Raw genomic sequence first — 18900 nt, 5'->3', positions numbered from 1 at the left:
TGCATTGGGCTCTCTGCTGAGCAGGAAGCCTGCTTCCCCCTCTCTCTCTACCTGCCTCTCTGCCTACTTGTGATCTCTCTCTCTGTCAAATAAACAAATAAAATCTTAAAAATAAAAAATACGTGTAGAATAAAATAGCATTTCCTGTTGTCTGTGGCTTGTTAGTTAAGCAGAAGGATGGAATTCCTTGTCTATGCCCACAGTCAAGTGTCAGGGGTCCTTGGTATTGTTCCTAAGTGGAGCCCACAGGAGTCTAATAAATAGCTTTTTAAAAAAATTTATGGAAACTTGAAAGATATTACCATAGTACTAGGACTCAAATATTTTCTCTTAAATGCTGTAAAGTATAGGTGGAAATATATTTTATCTGTCATATTTGATGAAGATACTAATAGAGTAAAATAAAATTATTTTTTTTAAAGATTTTATTTATTTATTAGAGAGAGAGAATGAGCAGGGAGGGGGCAGTGGGAGAAGGAGAAGTAGGCTCCCTGCTGTACAGGAAGCCCAACATGGGACTCAGTCCTAGGACCCTGGGATCATGACCTGAGCCAAAGGCAGATGCTTAACTGGTTGAGCCACCCAGGCGTCCCTAGAGTAAAATAAAATTATTTGGAAATCCTGTACAGCAAACCAAATTTTCTGACCATATAACCTATTATCTTGATATTCTTTATAATAATGCACCTTTTCTGGGGTACCTGCTGGCTTGGTCAGTGCAGCATGTGACTGTTGATGTCGGGGTTGTGAGTTCGAGCCCCACATTGGGTATAGAGATTGCTTAAAGTCTTTAAAGGAAATTATGTTCTTTTTTTAATTAAATAAAAAATTACAATTATGTAAGCTTTGGACTTTGATCAGACATGAAACACGATTAGTTCCTTTAGTACCTATTCATTGGGCATCTCCCATCTGATGGGCATTATGCCAGCAACTGTTATATAAAAGCAGACGGGGTCATTGTGTGTGTGTGTGTGTGTGTGTGTCTCTGTCATGAATCTGCCCCCCAACCCCTGCTGAGCATATAGCTTAGTGGGAAAGACGACATCAAACAGTTCTATAAATGAACATAAGATTTTGGCCCTGTCACTCGCTACCAGGAGAGGGTTATTGTGCACTCGGAGCATAGAATAGGATCTGACCTGAGTAAGGGATGAGAGCAGGTTTCCCTCAGGAAGAGCCAGACCACCCTAAGATCTTAGGATGATTCAAGTTCACCAAGCAAGGAGGAAGAAAGAATGGTCCAAGCCCGGGGAGCATGCTGTGTTCGAAGAACCAAAAGCTACCAGTATGACTAGAACCCAGAGAACAAAGGGGAGAGGTTAGAGGCCTTCACAGGCGTCCAACCATCCAGGCTTTGTTTGGGTTTTAGTGCATTCCGAGCAGAAGTGGGGGGTCAAAGTGAAGACAGCACAAACCAGGTTGGTGGTCTTTTGCAGAGAATCAAGTGTATGCAGAGGGCCAGGGGGGGTGTGCATGCCTTCACCAACTGGACCAGCTACCCTAAGCAGTTCTCTTATTTCTGCTCTTTCCAACAGGGTAACTTCTTTCAAAATATTGGCTCCATCACCCTGTTCGCTGTTTTCGGTACAGCAATTTCCGCTTTTGTAGTAGGGGGAGGAATTTATTTTCTGGGTCAGGTAAGAGAAACATCTTTGAAAAATTCTGAGACTCTTTCATTCTTAGAGCTAGTGCAGGGAGGTGGGGTAGGGACACTTCATGGGGCCTAGGTTTCACATTCAAGGTAAATGCTGTCCTGGAAGGAAATCCAAACTCATATGAGGCACAGTAAAGGCATGCTGAAATTGTTTCTGAGTGTCCTCAAAGAGCGTTGGTGTCTGGAATTGAGTGAATTTTCTCCATAATCCCTAAAAGTTTTGGATCTTATTTGCAAACCAATAATTTCTTAAGACAGAATACTAAAAATAAAGCAGAATATATACCACCAAGTTCTTCAGGTTATAACAGTATCAGTTATGTTATCAAGTAGACTGAATCAGGATTAGACACTGTTTCTTAATGAAAATTTGAATTTTTAAAAATCAAGATTCTGAATATGTTCACTCAATTCTAAGCTGCCCAGCCATAGAATTACATACTCTGGATTTTCCACCATTGCTAAACCAGTTCCCAGTGTTCTGTACTTTGAGTTCAAATTACTTTTAATCTGCTCAGAAAGGTAATATCTCTAGTTTTGCATTCTGCATGTCTATGCATGTCATAGTTCTTTTCCTTTATGGGCACTTGCAGAAAGTTTGCCTGCCCCAGTCCCGTAAACTAAGTTTGAGATTCAGGCCTCTGGGTGACTGGCAGGCTCCTCGTGTGTGTGTGTGAGATGTGTCTGCTTCTGTGGGCAGCTAGCGGCCAAAGCCGATGGCATCTGAGTGTCACCTGGACTGCCGCCTCAGCGGCGCCAGGATAAATATGTCTGTCGTGCACCCGTCTTCATTGCACAGCTTCTAGCATCAAATGGGAATGAACTTAAGAAAACCATACCTAATTTGGCTTGAAAGATGTAGCATTCTGTTCCATACTTTTGTTGTATAATGATTGAATGCATGCTTAAACTAAAACTTTAGGAGTTTTCTTTATTTTTCAAGTGGTTTGAGGACTGAAGATTAATGTCCTTATTAGTTTCTAATACAGCACTAATGGACATTTTAATCTTCTTGGCTGTTCTCCAGGGGTTTTTTTTTGTGTCTGTGTGTTTGTGTGTTTTATTTTACAGGCTGATGTAATCTCTAAACTCAACATGACAGACAGGTAAATCTTTCATACTGTCACACCCGTATGACTCCTTTTCAGACTGGGGACAGTTCTCTCTACATTGATTCCCGGGTGTGGTATTTCTCTATTCTGTCTCTCTCTTTGTTTTGCTGATGATTTCTGCTGAATTCACTTGTGGCTCAGAAATGAATCAGAACTATATTGTGGAATTTTGAAGATCTCTAGTCAGAGCATTGCTGATTAAAATAACTGATTTAATTTAAGCTTTGGAGAGAATAACTCTGGTCCGTTAACCACACAGTGCATCTTTCATTATCCAGAATCATCTTCGGCTAATTTCTGAGTCTTCTCAGTGGCCACAAAGAAAAGTTGTCCTCTGGATAGATTAGGGGTGGAGTGGGGGGCGAGGTGTACAGAGTCTTCCCTTTGGGAGTCCCATGAAGCCAGGCGTGGGGTGGAGTGGGGGAAGCAGGCAGGGCCAGGGGCTCTACCGTGGACATCTTGCTCAGTCTGACACTGCTCCAGTGAGCACTCAGAGCTGCTGTCTCAGAGCCCAGCCCGGGAATTTCCTAACTGACTTAGCAAGAAGCAACCCAGGCCGCTGTCTCCTGGCTAGTACCAGATCTAGTGCTTAAAAAGCACACGGGCAGAGTGAGGCCTGGTGTCCCCTCTCTGAGAAGTCCAGCGCGTGTGCAGCCTTGGTCCATGTTTCTGCACCATCGGTGGTTGCTTCTGTGGCCTGGCTGGGGGCTGGAAAGCAAAGCCAGCTCTCAGCCCTGTCTCTCCCATCAGGCCAGCCACAGCTTTCAGCCTTCAGCAACTTGGGGGCTAGAATCTTGAAGCCCCTTTCATGGGAAATGTGCCTCTGCTACCAGCCAACCCAATCCCATCTTTCCACCGGGAACACAAATTTTGGAGTTTTTATTGTAAGATAGTCCTGATATATAAACAAGTAGCGAAAATCACATTCCTATTCCATAAGGAGCTAGAAATAAAGCAGAAAGGAGGCTCACGTTTTGTAGGTGTTTTGCAAGTGAAAAGAAATACCCCATACCCCTTCCTGTAAAGGAAGATGTCAGGGCATTCACTCCTTCATCCTGTTCTGGGGCAACTGGTTAAAGAGACAGACAATGCTTGATAAATTCTTGTGGCTTTGAATCAAACCAGTGTTTATCGGGATGTTGAGGGAGAGAGGAGTAATAGAATTGTCCCTTCGACAAGCAGAGAGTAAGAACCAGGTAGGGTTTCTCTCTGTGTGTGCAGACACTTCTTTCTTGTTAGAAAATGACTGTCCCCCACATGGGGAACGCTCTGGGGAAAATGAGCCAGCAGTCGCACACGCACAGCCACAGGGCCTGGCCAGGCACTTACCGGAGGGCATTGCCTGTGTGCGTCTTTGGATGACCACAGTGGAAGAGTGCACCTTGTCTGAAGGTGACTTCTCAGCTCTACCCAGTAATCACTATGTGGGAATATGGGCCCAGAAGTACTAAATATTAAAAAAAAAAATGGGGGGGCACCTGAGTGACTCAGTTAAGATTAAGCTTCTGCCTTCAGCTCAGGTGAGGATCTCCAGGTCCTGGGATTGAGTCCCGCATCGGCCTCCCTGCTCAGCAGGGTGCCTGCTTCTCCTTCTTCTCTTTTCCCCCTGCCTGTGCTCTCTCTCTCTCTCTCAAATGAACAAATAAAATCTTAAAAAAACATTTTTTTCCCCCACGAGAGGCCAGGTTTCTAGATTTTAATCGTGAATTTTCTAGATTTTAAATGGTGACAAGTTAGTTTTTCAAAACGCCAGGTAGGTCAAACGTAAGACCCACAGACCTCTGCACAACAGAAAACGTAAAAACAACTTGGTTGCACATAAGATTTTTATCATAGCCATGGTTCTGCTGGAGAGCGAGGTCACTGGTGGACTCATTGGAGTTACATCCCCACGCCAGTCCACTTCCTTTTCACTTGGTGATGTTGCTGTCTTATGAGATGATAGAGTAAATCAGGAAAACACATTTTTAACTTGAACTTCTAGCCTCTGGCCTTTTAAAGAACCAGCCACGAAAGTGGGAGTGGGAGCAGCTGATGGCACGATGACATGAGTCCTGAGACTGAGCTCTCAGTGAGCCGGGTTGTTCATGCCTAAGACTTTCCGTGCTCACTGTCAGGAAGGCTCTGCCCCGCTCTAGATCCCCAGCCCAAGCTAAATGTGTTCTGTGATTTATGCAAAGCATTTCCCCCCAGCTTCTTCTTATGAAAAATTTAAACATACAGAAAAGACCAAGCATGTACAGTGGATACCCAAATGACCACCACCTGTCTTCAATTACTGTTCAAGTGTATTTGCTTTTTATTTTAGTTTGAATTCATTAGCCAACACATAGTACATCATTATCACTGTATTTTTTGCTTTAACACGGATCTTTCCGCTCGTCCCTCCCTCTGTCCATTCATCAGTCTGTCTCCTTCTAGTGCCTGCTCTGGTTTCAGTTCAGGTTGCTACAGGGATCGCGACAAAGAACATCAGTCAGGCCTTTTCTGGCACAAATGAAACCCAACATAAGTAGTTTTGGGGGCAGGGAAAAGGTTGTTGGCTCAGAACTGAAGTGTTCCAGAATGATGGCTTCCAGCATGACAGCCCCCAGGGCCCACGCTGTCCAGGAATCTCTCCTCTCGCCGCATCTCTGTGCACGCTTCTCAACTGGCTTCATCCTCGGGCACGCTTGCCCCATGTGGCAGCACTGATGGCTCGGGCTCACGTCACCCTCACATTAGCTATCCCGGCCCAAAGGGCCAACCTAACTCCCGATGACCTGGTAAAAGGCCTGCTGATGGCCCTCTTTGACCAAACTTGGGTCCCCTGCCCACTCCTAGAGCCCTGTGCAACTCTGGGAGGGGGAGACACGGGGAGGTGTGGCTCCCCAAAGGAAAATGGGGGTGCTATTCCCAAAACTAGGGGTGTGGATGCTGGGCAGAGAGAACCGTGACCGTCTGCTCCGCTGCCCTGTCCTTGGGGATGGAGCCGCACAAGGTCAGCACCCCACACACAAGCACCAGGGGCTCCCTGGTTCCCCACCCCCACCTCTTTCTTTTTGGACATTCAGAAAATGCTTTTTAGACATTCTTTTTCCTTAGGGCCCCTGCTGGTTTGCCCTGGGGTGAGAGAGTGGGACTTAAAGACAAGAAGACAAGCTCTAGGTCCAGGGTGCAGCAGGAGGGCCTCAAGGCCCGTTGCCGGCAAGCAGCCCCCCCCCCATTAGCAGTCCTTTGGTGGTGTCACCTTTCCTTCTTTCCCTCGCCTTCCTCCTCTTCCGCCCTCCTGCCTGCCTTCCACAGACACCTCTGGGCCATGCTCAGTACAGATCCCAAGGAAGTATGCATGACTAACATGGAGTGCCCACTCCCTGGGCACTCCCAGTGAGGGTGAGAGGCAGGTGACCTGTGACAGCCTGTGAGGACAGGACAGGTGTGGAACTGAGCTCTGAACTGAGACTGTCTTTCGGGCTCTCCTCCTCAGCTTGAGATCCAGATGCTGCCCTTGAGGTGAGCCAGTTAGCTTGTGTGGGTTCACCTTAGTCAGACACAGGGAGCTTGCCTTGGAGACCAGAATGCCGGATCATTGACTTGGAGGGCGCACTGTAGCTGGCAAGGCAGCCGAGCATCTCCTCCCAGTAGCCCCGCTCTCCCAGCGCCCTGACCCACGTGATGGTGCGGGGCTCTTGGGGATGGTGCAGTGGGCAGAGCCCACCCCTGTCCCAGGCGAGTAGCTCCCGCTTCCCTCCCACACTGCGCCCATGGCGAGGGCATGAAACAGAGGTGGCCAGGCTCTGGCTTCCATCTCTACCCAGGTCTGCCCTGTTGGAGGTCCCTGTTTTGTCTCATGTTGTAGAAGGGGGCAGACCTCGTCTGTCTGCTGAGCTAGAAGGAAAGCAGTGCCGGGAGTGTCATTTGACAGGATTGGAAGGCTCTCGAGAACTCTTAGGGGTGAAAAGACAAGTTGAGAGAATAAATCATCCAGGCTCCTGAGGTGGCCCACGAGGCCCTCCCTTGCTTGCCAGCCTCCGACATGTCCAGCCGCTCACCCTTGTGGGCTGCTGCCACACTCAGGTTTCTGTTTCTCAGGCCAGCAAGCTCGCTCCCACCTCCGAGGCATCCCCCGGCTGTCTCTGTCCCCAGATCCTGGCTTGGCCATCTATTCTTTATCATGTAGATGCTTGTTTAAGTAAGAGTCATCTCTTCAGGGGCCTTTTCTGACCATTCAGTCTTAAGTGGCCCACCCTGCTGCCCCCGCCAGGTCACTCTGATCTTCCACATAAAGCTTGCCATTTTCCAGACCGCCCTTGGTGTCTGGGTGTTGCTAGGTCCAGCGTAGCGGTCAGGAGCACGGCCTCTGTGCCAGACGGCCTGTGTTTGGATCCTGGCTCTGCCATTTCTTAGCTGTCTGACCTTAAACAAGTTCCTTAACCTCCCTGTCCCCCCATTTCCTCTTATGTAGCCGGGGCAGTAATAGTGGCACCACACATGGGGGCCGTGTAGAATAACGAGTTTCTGCACGTAAACTGCCCACACCGTGCCCGGGACGTGGTCAGTGCCACGTCAGTGTTGGTTCTCATTATTGGCCTCAGTGCCTGAAACATTTCGGGCAATTAATAGCTCTTTCTTGGAGGGAGTGATGCCTTCCTGGGCACTGTTGGGGGAGCTGCTGGCCTGGTGTGGGGTGGCACTGCTGTGGGTGGCTGCCATCCCCTTGAAGCACACCAGAGATGCTGCTGACTCTTGGCACTTTCTGAGATGTTTCAAATCTAAGTGGAGCATACGGCCAGTCACAGGTGGCACTCTGGTGGCCAGGGGAGAGGCAGAGGTCACACCCAGGAGTTCATGGGCCCTGTGGGGGAGGCCCCATGAGCCATCACGGTTCTGGCTGCTCTGACAAGGCTGGGATGTCTAATGTATTTTCAGCAAAAGTCTCCCACCCGTCATTGGTCAGATAAAGCCCCGGGACTCAGGGTGGGGAACCAGGCTATTGTAACAACTGCCTGTGGAGCGGGAGAAGAGACAGCGGCCCCTCCAGTTACCGCGGCTCCGGTGTGTACGAACGTGTCAGACCACATACAGGCTCTGGCTTTGCTCTTTTACTGTGTGGGCCACGTGGTTGGCATCGCCGAGTGACCCCTTCCTTTTCTCCTCTGTGCAGCTTTGCGTTTGGCTCCCTGATTTCCGCCGTCGACCCGGTGGCCACTATTGCCATTTTCAATGCGCTTCACGTGGACCCGGTGCTCAACATGCTGGTTTTTGGAGAGAGTATCCTCAACGATGCAGTCTCCATTGTCCTGACCAAGTGAGTGTCCTTTCTTCAAGGCCGCCACTGAAGGTCCTGGTGTCAGAGAGACAGCTGTTCCAGGCAGCTGCACGAACAGCTGCTTGTCCTCTGGGCGGCCGGGTCACGCGCTTCTCCGTCTTCTGTCCCGACAACCCCTCACGCACCGCAGCGGTGCTGTCGAGGCCCGAGCTAAACAGAGGCAAGCCCGCCCTTTAGGAACTTTCCACAGTGGTTTCAAGTGCAGCTTCTCTTCTAGGTCCCAGGGGGTGCTTATTAACCAGAGCAGTCCCAGGCCCCGCCCTCTCAGCTTCTGATTCAATTGTTCTGGGGTGAGACCCAAGAACTGAAGTGATTTATTAGTCCCAGCATAGGAGGGAGCAGCCAGTTGAGGGATGGGTGTGTGGACAGCTTCGGTGCAGACAGAAGCAGTAGGCAGAGGCCCTGCTCTCCCACTGAGGGGCTGTCGCCCAGCACCCTCCTTTCCCTTGGTGGAGAATGAGCCAGTGATGCTCATAGGCTTCCCAGCTGGAGATGCTGTTGCGTGAAAGCTGCTTGGGACACTGTAAATTTCTTTTTCATCTGTTCATCAGTATCACTGCCCTTGTTGATAGCATCTGAGAAATGATAGATGAATCCTAAAATGTCAAGAAGCCACTGAGAAAAAGAAATGACTCTAAGGTCATCTCAAATGCGTCTCTCTGACGCAGGACTGTTTCCTTGAACTCTGTCTTTTGTAGTGCTCATTAGCATGTATGGGCAGGAGACCCAGACAGTTTTAGCAAAACCAGAGAAGGCACCGGCAGTCAAAGCAGTTGGAGGAAAGAGCTCTGGACAGCGTTTCACAGATCAGCTAAGAGAACCTTAGGAGCCAGCCTGTGTTCTGCTAAAGAAAAACCTGTTTCCTTGTTGGTGGATTCCTGGTCAAGCATAGCCACTCTGTGTTTGTTGGCATTTTCTTAAAAGCTTTATTTTAGACTACATTCAGGATCTTTACGTTGGAATAAAACAATGTTTTATAGTGGGAGGAACCGAGGTTTTAGAATCAGGTTGATGCCACTCACAGCTGTGTGGCCCTGGGTCAGCTCCTTTACCTCTCTGAGCCACATGCTTCTCAGCAGTAAAGTGAGGGTGATAATGCCCCAGCCTAGGACTGGGTTTGAGGATTGAATAAATACTATCCTGTGTGAGAAGCAGCAGACATCAGTTAATGTTAGATCCTTTCCGCTTCTACGCCTGTCCCCCAGTTACCATTTCCTGTGTTTGTCCTAGTTTTGTCCTAATCTTGCAAGAACTTTATCAAATGTTGCTTAATTGCAAGAGGTGCTTAGCAGACCTTAAAATAAAAAAAAAAAAACTTTAAAACATTTTTGTTATTCTAAAAGTAATACGTATATTCTTCATACAGAATTTAGAAAATAGAGTACCTGCATTATTGCTACCCAGAGATAATTACAGTTAACATTTTGGAAGTCTGCCTGTGTTTTATGTAGTGGGACGTATACCCCGTATACTGTATTGTAACTCTTCCATTGAGCAGAGTGGAAAAATAATCTTCCATAACCTAATTTTACTGGTTACAGAGTAATTCTTTCTGTGACTTCCTGTGATCTGTTTAGCAAGTTCCTCACTATTAGCTTTTTCATGTTTCTCTTGACAAAGATTTCTGTAGCTTTATTAGGCAATTATCGCAGTAATATTTAAGATCTACTCTGAAAGCCTTTTCTCTTTTGGGTTTTGACTTTTGTCTCGTGTCCTGGTGACTGCACATATTAAACATTCACGATAAAGAATTTTGTCCAAATTGGCGATGACATCATGAGTTATTTTTATACATTAGGAGCTCAACTCAACTGCTTTTCCTCTAATGTATTTTGTTTTTAAAAATGTCAGAAGTAGGACCTTTGCTGAGCTTCTCCAGGACTCTTTGCCATAAGAAGGTTAAAGAGGAGGAGCTATTTTCTTTTGAAATTGAGAAATGATGGAGTCACTTTAAGCAGCCATAGTTTCTTCCTGGAAAAGTGCTCTCGAAGGCCAAGGTCGCCTGTGATGACGGTTCCCAAAACTGGAGCTGTGGGCCGCATGCATATGTGTGCGGTCTGCAGGCTGGGGTGGGGCATGCTAAAGGCTTGCCGTCCGCCCTCAGCATCTGGTGAGGGCCCTCCACGTGTCAAACGTCGCTCAGAGACAGCTGGACTTGACAAGGTCAGTCCAAGGTGGGAGAAGGATGCTCCCAGAGGAGTGAGTGCAGTGCCTGGAGTACGAGAGGGAGACAGCCGCTCTAAGGGGTAGGAGTGAGTCTTCTCAGCCACGCTGTCTCATGAGCCAGTAGGCATTTTCAGGCTGGAGAGACAGCGGGCATGGTAGGCGTGCCTGCTTTGGGGGGCAGGGGAGCAGTACAGGAAAGGGCTGTTGTCACCTTTCCTTGGTTATTAGATAGACTCACATCTTGTTTGAGAGTCTACTTCATAAGTGATCGCTCTCAAAGCAGCCTGACACTTACCTTTGCAACTGAATGTGTGAATAAATTATACCCTTTTTTGACGTTCATTTTCATAAGTGCCAGAAAGCTATCTTTTGTTTCTTCATTAACTTTAATTAAATTAGTTTTAGCTGTGATTTGTTAGTATGACGATTTATTCTTATAACAACTGCTACAGAGGAAACCTTTTTGTGCTCTCCAGTTGCAAAGTAGGCTCATAAAATGGATCCTGAAGCAGCATTGTCTCATGTTCTTTAAGTGTGAGAAATAAAAAAAAGTAGAAATTTGCTGGGCCAGAAAGTCCAAATTCTACTTTCAGTTATCTTGAGTTTAGAAACCAGTGGCCTCTGTCCTGGGTCTGCTCTCCACCCTTGATGTGACCTCAACAGCGAGTCACTTCCACGGGGCCTCTGCATGAGAAGAAAGCAGTGGCCCCAGCCAGTGGACCAGCTTTAAGGGGTAGGGGCTGGACACCGTGTGCTGGCAACCTGCAGGTCCATTTGGGAACTGTGGGTGAGCTTAGCCTTCCAAAACACTTGCCCAGTGAGAACCCGTGTTGGCTCTCAGCAATCCCCAAGGTAGGGTGTTAACCTGTGGTCTGCTGGGAAAGAAGGGGTTGGAGGAGATAGTGTGTTCAAGTGAGTTTGGAAAACTTTATGTGAAAGAAGTTAGATTTCTTCTTTTGCAGTACTTTTCAGAACCTTCATTATGTTATATGTTACACCGTGCTGTGAATCATCACAGAAAACTTCTGAGGTTATTTGACCAAGCTACGCTTTAATCAGAGATTATCCTGCCTTAAAATCATACCAATTCATGAAACGCTGATTAATGAAACCAAATATTTCTATTGATAATTCTTTGTTTTGTTTACTGATTCGGCAAAAATTAACTGAGTGTCTTTGTATACTAGGCTCTGCCTTAGGCCCTGGACATGTAGTAGTGAACAAGATGGACACAGGCATGGGCCCTCATGAATGACTCATGAGTTGGAACTTTCTGTGAAGAAGTCAGGTTCCAGGAGAGCCCAGAATGTGTAAAGGGGTCAGGGCAGGTGTCCCTGAGGAAGTGACCCTGACCCTAGGTTCCGAGGAACAGATTGGGGCATGAGCTGGGGCCAGGGAGCGGTGAAAGACGACCGTGGTCCCATGACAGTGGGACCCTTCCTGAGTGAGGAGGAGACGGGGTCACGAGGTCTGGCAGACACAGGGGTCCGGTGCTGCTCAGACCGGGCTTCCTCCGGAAAAGCAGTAGGAAACTGTCGATAGGTTTGGACAGGCCGGTGACCCAATCAGATTGTGCGTTTGAAAAGGATCATGCAGGCCAGTGAGTGGAAGGAAGACAAGGTTGTTTAGAAAGAGCGAGGAGGCATAAGGCCTGGGACAGAGGATGGTAAGGAGAGAGAGGGAGAGAAGTGGGTGGATCTGAGAGGTAGTCTGAAGGTAGAATCCACTAGGAGGAGGATCTTTAATGGGGATAACTCCATTGTCGTGGTATAATGGTTTTCCCTTTCGGGATAAAACCGTTCATTGAATTTAATGGCTTCTAACATTTTACTTTGTCTTGTTATCCTGGGAGGAAAGTTCTTTCAGTTCTTCTTCCTGATGCCTCCTAATCTCTCTCGGCCCTTTCCCCGGGACATTTCTTCTTTAGGTTGCTCCGTCCTCAGATTTCCTGCCTAGCTTCAATTCCAGGTTTTATCCCAGGATCCCTGCTGCCGCCCCCCCCCCCCAACTCGAAGCACTCCCCATGGCTCCCTAGGGCCTTTCGGGGTGAAATACCAACTCCAAGCTTGGTCCGTTGCCTTTCCCGGGGCCGCCATGGCAGCTGGTCGTACTTCTGTCTTGCCACCGTTCTCCCCACCAGTGCCCCCACCCCATCCCGTTCCTGGGTTCTAGCCATGCTGATTTACGTAATTGGATGCTCCCAGAATGTGCCCAGCATTCTCGGGCTCCCTGCCTCTGCACGTGCTGTTCCCTCTGCCTGGGGCACTTGCCCTCATTTCCTCCCCCATTAACTCTTCTTTTTCTAAGGCTGAACCCAGCCCACAGGTCAGGAGGAGCCTTCTTGGACTACCACCCCCTCCACCCCGGGCTGAGTGAGACGCTCACCCTTCTGCAGCCCTTCACCCTCCCCCCAGTGTGGTCACTTGTTCTCTCCTTGTTTGTTTTCCTGACCAGACAGAAGGAGCCCCAGCAGGGCAGGGACTCTGCTAGGCTCTCTGAACCCCGCCCCCCGCCAAAGCTAACACAGTAGGTGTTAGTTCACAAAGTAGGTGAACAAGTAAGTGACCTAATCCAATGACGGAAGGAATGAAGGACCGCCTAAGCAAAAAAAAAAAAAAAAGAGTCAGTGTTGAGTTTTAGTTGATTTCTAATAACTTTCTCTATAACATTTTAACTTCTTTCTTGTTTTTCTTTTACTTCCTAGCACAGCTGAAGGTTTAACAAGGAAAAATATGTCAGATGTCAGTGGGTGGCAAACATTTTTACAAGCCCTTGGCTACTTCCTCAAAATGTTCTTTGGCTCGGCAGCACTCGGCACTCTCACTGGCTTAATCTCTGCATTAATATCCTTTTAATATGATGAACACGCGTGGCTGAGAAGATTTTCACTATTATCTCCATCTCCAGCCATTTCCCCCTCTTCCTTAAGGGGCCCGTTTTGGTCTAAGGCAGTGTTGGAAGGAGGACCTTTGTGTACTTTTGTCTGAAGGAGCACTTGCATTGAAACCCAAGGACTTCGAGATGTGACATGTGCAATTTAGGACGTCCCTTTTCAGAGCGTCACAGTCGTGCACGCTGTTGCCTCTCAGATCCCACCGTTAGGGGAACTTCTCACTTGAGATTTTCAGGTTCCCCTGTCTCACTTGTCACAGTCAGAAAACTGGAAATTAACTTCCTCTGAAATTACCAAACTGAGACAGTCTTTACCCCGCTGAAAGTGTTTATCTGGAGGACCAGAAAAGAGCCTTTCAAAGTGAGTCCGTCCAGGGTGTTCACGCTGAGTGCACTGCTCAATGGCCCATACGCTTTTCTAGCCAGAGGAGGAGAGGGGCTCTTAGGACCAATGACACCTTCATTGCTGTAGAAAATTTGTCACGTTTAAAATAGGAGCAGGCACCAGACCATTTCTGTGGGAGTCCAGGCCTGCGTCTCAGGGAGCCGGCCACCTGGCCCTCCTCCACGAGCTGTGTGTTCCACAGATGGCCGGAAGAGCCACCCTTGCCTGTGACAGGCACGCTGGTCTGCCATCCTGTTGAATTTTCCCTTCCCCCACCTTTGTCCAGAAGTCTAAAGTCTCCATTGTTGGCTGACAGCTTCTCATATTGCACCAATAAGCAGAATGGAAAACTTTTTCTAGTTCAGCATTTTCCTCCATATTTATCTTTCTCCTGGACAGGGAGGGGATGGGGAGGCACCGGCTCAGCGGAAGCCAAGTGGATGGGCGCTGTGAGCCCCAGCACGGGCGCGTGGGCTATACTTGAAGAGAGAGAAGATTCTCCTTTCACGGGAGCATGAGTTTAGAAATCTTCAGGAATGTGAAAGAAGGTCCTCCAGTGGGGCACTTTGCCCGAGAGTTCTGGACACCCCTTCAGCTGTCTTATCTGATGTTGGAGGAAGGGGGGAAAGTGTGACACGGCCCTGGAAGGGATCTGGCAGCACGGGCTGTCCTCCTGGCCGCGGCCCCAGCTTTGCCCTCACAGCCCCTGCACATTGCCAGCCTTCCAAGTCTGCATTTTTAAATGAGTTGACTTAGGTTGATTTTAATTTTTCCCTTGCCATTTGTCTCAGGAATTTCCAGTTATTAGTGTTTGGTGAGATCCCCCTTCTTAAAACAACAGTCTCCCTGCAAAGGAAAAGAAAACAACGGATTTTCACATGTTACCCTGGGATGTTCCAAAGCCTTTCGTATCCATTGCCTACCCTGTGTATTTGGAAGGCAGCAGTTTTGTGACTTTCCTACATCTCCCATCAACTGCCCCTTGGTTCTTTTTCCTTGACAACTGTTATTTACGTGCTAAAGCATATTGACTTGAGGAAAACGCCTTCCTTGGAGTTTGGCATGATGATCATTTTTGCTTATCTTCCTTATGGGCTTGCAGAAGGAATCTCCCTCTCGGGTAAGTGACAGAAACATTGAACTGCTGGGGTTGATGGCATGTTGTCCTGCCTGGTGGAGGAGATTATGTCAGTGGAGTCACTTCCAATCACAAGAGACAGTCACAACTCAGAAAAGCTTAAGCAACAAAGGGGATTTACTGGCCCTTTAGGGATACCTCTGAATTTAGACCTGGCTGGATTTAGGAGCTCAGGGTTGTCATGGTCACATCTTCTCTTCACCTACCACCCTGTAGCAGAGATCAAAATGTCACTTCCCTTGTTGTCCCTTTCCCAGACCAAGTCCCCGAAAGGGCCTTCACTGAAAGGATGGGGTCAGACCGCCAAGGGCAGTCAGTCCCCTGGCCTGGCCCTGGGCCCCGGCCCCCACTGATCTGCATTCTGTCACCATAGTTTTGCCTTTTCCAGAATGTCCTACAGATGAAATCACATAGTATACAGGCTTTCATGTCTCCTTTCTTTTAGTGATCTTATTGTTGTTGAAAGACACTCATGTTTTTGCACGTGTCAGTAGTTTACACATTCTTACTGCACCATACTTTAGTCATTCATTTGAAGGACATTGGGGTTTTTCCAGATTTGGGGTATGAATATGTGTGCATATTTTCATTGATCTTGGATAAATACCTAAGAATTGAAGTTGCAGGGTCATATGGTAAGTATGTATTTCTTAGAAACTGCCAAGTGTTTTCCAAAATGACTGGGCCATTTTGCATCCCCACTAGAATGCATGAGAGAGTTCTAGCTGCTTCCCATCCTCATCAACACTTATTTTAATTTTTAAATGTTTAGCCGTTCTGATAGGTGTGTGGCAATTTGATTTTGATGTACTTTGGTATAATTCTCATTATGTTCCACTTGGGGTTCATTGAGTTTCTTGGGTTTAATCTTTTTTTTTTAAATTTATTTATTTGTTAGAGAGAGAGCGAGCGAGCACAGGCAGACAGAGTGGTAGGCAGAGGCAGAGGGAGAAGCAGGCTCCCCGCCGAGCAAGGAGCCCGATGTGGGACTCGATCCCAGGACGCTGGGATCATGACCCGAGCCGAAGGCAGCCGCTTAACCAACTGAGCCACCCAGGCGTCCCGAGTTTCTTGGGTTTATAATTTATGGGGTTATAGCTTTTCACCAAATTTGGGAAATTTTTACCCATTTCTTAGACACTTTTTTCTGTTTTCCCATCTCTTCTCCTGTTGGGAGTCCAGTTACTAAAATTATGATCGACAGTGTTCTATCATCCCATAATACACTTTGCCTTTTTGATTTCTTTCAATCTTTTTTCCTTCTGTCTGTGCTTTACTTTGGCTCATTCCTCTTGCTGTGTCTTTATGTTCATGGGTCTTTCCGTCTGCCATGCTCACTGTCCTGCTAGTCCATCCAGTGTATTTTCCACTTCAGGTGTGTATTATTCATACACAGGAGTTCCCTTTTGGTCATTCTTATATCCTGCATTTCCCTCCTTACCGTGTTCATGGTGGTCTGTGCGTTCTGGAGCCGACGGAGCGTGTTTGTAACAGCCGCTGTGACGTCCTTATTTGCTAATTCCATCATCCATCAGTTCTAGGTCTTTCTCGGTCAGTGTCTTCTGCTTGTAAGTCATGTTTTCCTGCTCTTTGCTTGCCTGTTAATTTTTGATTGGATGCCAGTCACTGTAAACCTTATTATGTTGTTGAGTTAGTAGATTTTTCTTATATTCTTCGTAGAATTTTGGATCTTCTTCCGTGGTGTATCCAAGTTTCTTGGAATCAGTTTAATCATTTTGAGGTTTACTTTCAGACTTTGTCCTCAGGTCTGGAGTAACACTAGGAAGTAACGCAGTGCCCTTCTAAGGACTCTGTCTCCTGTCTCCTGTATTACAAGGTCACCCCACTCTGGCCTGTGGGAACACAAACTTCCCAGCCCTGTGTCTGCTTCAGAAATTGTTGGCCTGTTCATTATCAGTGGTATGTCTCCCTAGGCTCTTAGGATCTCACCCCACATGTGTACAGACCAGTATAATCCAAGATTCAAGGGGACACTGCTGTAGCCCTCCAGAACTCTTTCTCTGTGCAGGCCTCCTGCTCTGTTACTCTGGCTGCTTCAGGTCCCGCAGCTCTCCTCTGTCTCTTCTCAGCTAGACTGACTCTGCTGGGCTGGGTTTTGGAGGTCCCCCCCTCCCTAAGCCTCAGCCTGGAAGCTCTGTCTGGGCTGGGCCAGGGCCTGGAGCAGGAGTGGCCGCTTTGTTTCCCTTCCGTCAGGAATGTTTCCCTCCTGACAGCCCTACCCTGTAGTACCCAGCGTCAGAAGACACCTTTGTTTCCTATCTTTGATCAGGTTTTCTAGCTGTTTCTAGCAGGACAGCAGTTGGCATAGCAAAATGGAAGTCCCCAGTGGTTTTTATTTACTCCATTGAGCAGAACTCTCCTTCCCCGCTGATCATTCTCTAGAATTACAGTCGGTGAAAAGATCCTGCCAAGGAGGAAGCAGAGAGGACTCTGGCCATTTTCACTAGAGAACTCTTGGTAAACCTCAGGGTTTTGTTTGTTCTTAATTTGATTTGTTCCCATCAGTTCTCTTGGATAATTTCATCCCAGTATCTGCCATCGAGTTCCTTCTCTTATCTTTCCTGAATTTTGGCACTTACATAAACAGTACCTGTGAGTCATTTGGCTCTAGCTTGGCTATTTTTACCTCTGTTTTTCTAAACTGTTCCCCACCCCTTTGAGATGAACACCGAGTACCTGCTGGCAAAGATGTATTTCATGCCTCCGTTTGGAATTTGTGATCAAAACCAGGGAGTGTTTTTCTTGTCTTCAGAGCGGCAGTGTTTTCTGTTTGTAGGGCTTCACTTTTTTGAGGCCCTTTGCTAAACAAACCAGTGGGCAGTGGGGGCAGAAACAGCACATGCGAGCCACGAGCAGGCTCAGCTATCTCTAGGCCGTTGGCTGAGCTTGGCCCATATTTGACTTTGGGGTATTTGTCACATGGTTTTCAGACAAGGGTAGGATAGCCCTGGTGTGTGTGAGGACCCTCGAGTCCCTCTGTGAGAGTGGGGGGGGGTGATGTTTGCTGTCCCCCCCCTTCCTTCTCCTGCTGCACTTCTGTCACAGAGGACTGAGGAAGCAGTTACCAACGATACACAGCAGGGTGCTGTTCTCCGAATTACACACCCTAATCACGTGTTTCAGACACAATGGTTAAGGACGCCAGACCTGTGTTTGATCCCTGTCCGGCCCCTCGTTAGCTGTGCAACCTCACAGAGCCGCCTTAACCACTCTGAGCATCCACTTCCTCCTCATGAAATAGATGGTATAGAAGGGCACCCCCCCAAGGCCCTTGGGTCAGGGGTTAAAGGGAACGATGTGAGTAAGAGTCCTGACAAGAGGCACGCTGGGGTGACACTTCCTGCTGGCCCTGACACCCTCAACATGTAAATTAGTGACGCCCCCTTTCCCTGTCACAGACATCCTGGTTTCAATAGCAAATTAAACAGGCCTCCTAGTGTTAGCTGTTCTCAGAATCTTTGTTCTGACTCTGTCAGTCTTAATGAGTCTAGTCATTGAGGCCAGTTTCAAGGGCCACTTTGCCCTCTGGCTCTGAAGATCCAGGGCTGAACAGACCCCACCTTTGCCAGTTTAGCCAACAGTGGGCTGAGGGAGGGGGATTGGGGCAGAGCGATACGCTGTCATGGTGAGTCACGGAGGATGGGACGTAACCTCCATTCTACCAGAGGTAGAACACGTGGTGCGGCGCTCCTGTGCCCGGGGGTTCCTCTGCAGCATTGCCTGTGAGAGAAAACCCACAAGCCACTGGTCCTAGGAAACATGAAGTAGGCGTGGGTCGGTTCTCACTACGGAATCCTGTGCAGCCACCGAATAAATGAATTTGACTTATTTGTGCTGCCGTGGAAAGAACTCCCAGATAGATTGCAAAATTTTAAGAAAAAAAGATTTATCATCCATTCAATGAATACTTATTAAATGCCTCCTCGGTGCCAAGAACTGTCCTTGGTACTGGGGCTGTCCTTCGTAAACAAGACCACATCAGGCTCCTACCTGCCGAAGAACGATGGTAAGCAAGTAAGCAAACACATACAGGTAATTTCAGAAGAAGGGGCAGGAAGGAGAGAGATCAGAGCAATGTGATAGTGGCATGGGGGCAGACACATCACGTGGTAGGGGGTCAAGAAGGTCTCCCCAAACAGGTGGTGCCTGAGCTAAGACCCGTGTGCTGAGAAGGAGCCAGCCAAGGCAGGACCTGGGGCGGCAGTGCTGAGCACTACACCG

At 48.0% G+C, this 18900-nt stretch overlaps 1 protein-coding gene across 2 annotated transcripts in view; it reads left to right on the top strand.

Annotated features, from left to right (window-relative positions):
• The window catches only part of SLC9A8 (solute carrier family 9 member A8), a 63824-nt gene that overhangs the window by 29573 nt on the left and 15351 nt on the right, over positions 1–18900 (top strand). For both annotated transcript variants that reach the window (XM_080812969.1, XM_080812968.1), the window contains 5 exons: positions 1539–1640; positions 2729–2763; positions 7913–8056; positions 12948–13086; positions 14535–14640. In XM_080812969.1, the coding sequence (XP_080669095.1) occupies positions 1539–1640; positions 2729–2763; positions 7913–8056; positions 12948–13086; positions 14535–14640 (526 nt within the window). The remainder of the gene's footprint in view (positions 1–1538; positions 1641–2728; positions 2764–7912; positions 8057–12947; positions 13087–14534; positions 14641–18900) is intronic.

This window comes from Martes martes (assembly GCF_963455335.1).
Source record: "Martes martes genome assembly, chromosome: 9".
NCBI classification, from domain to species: Eukaryota; Metazoa; Chordata; class Mammalia; order Carnivora; family Mustelidae; genus Martes; species Martes martes.
The sequence above is the reverse complement of the archived record's forward strand: the minus strand, read 5'-3'. Positions and strand labels throughout refer to the sequence as shown.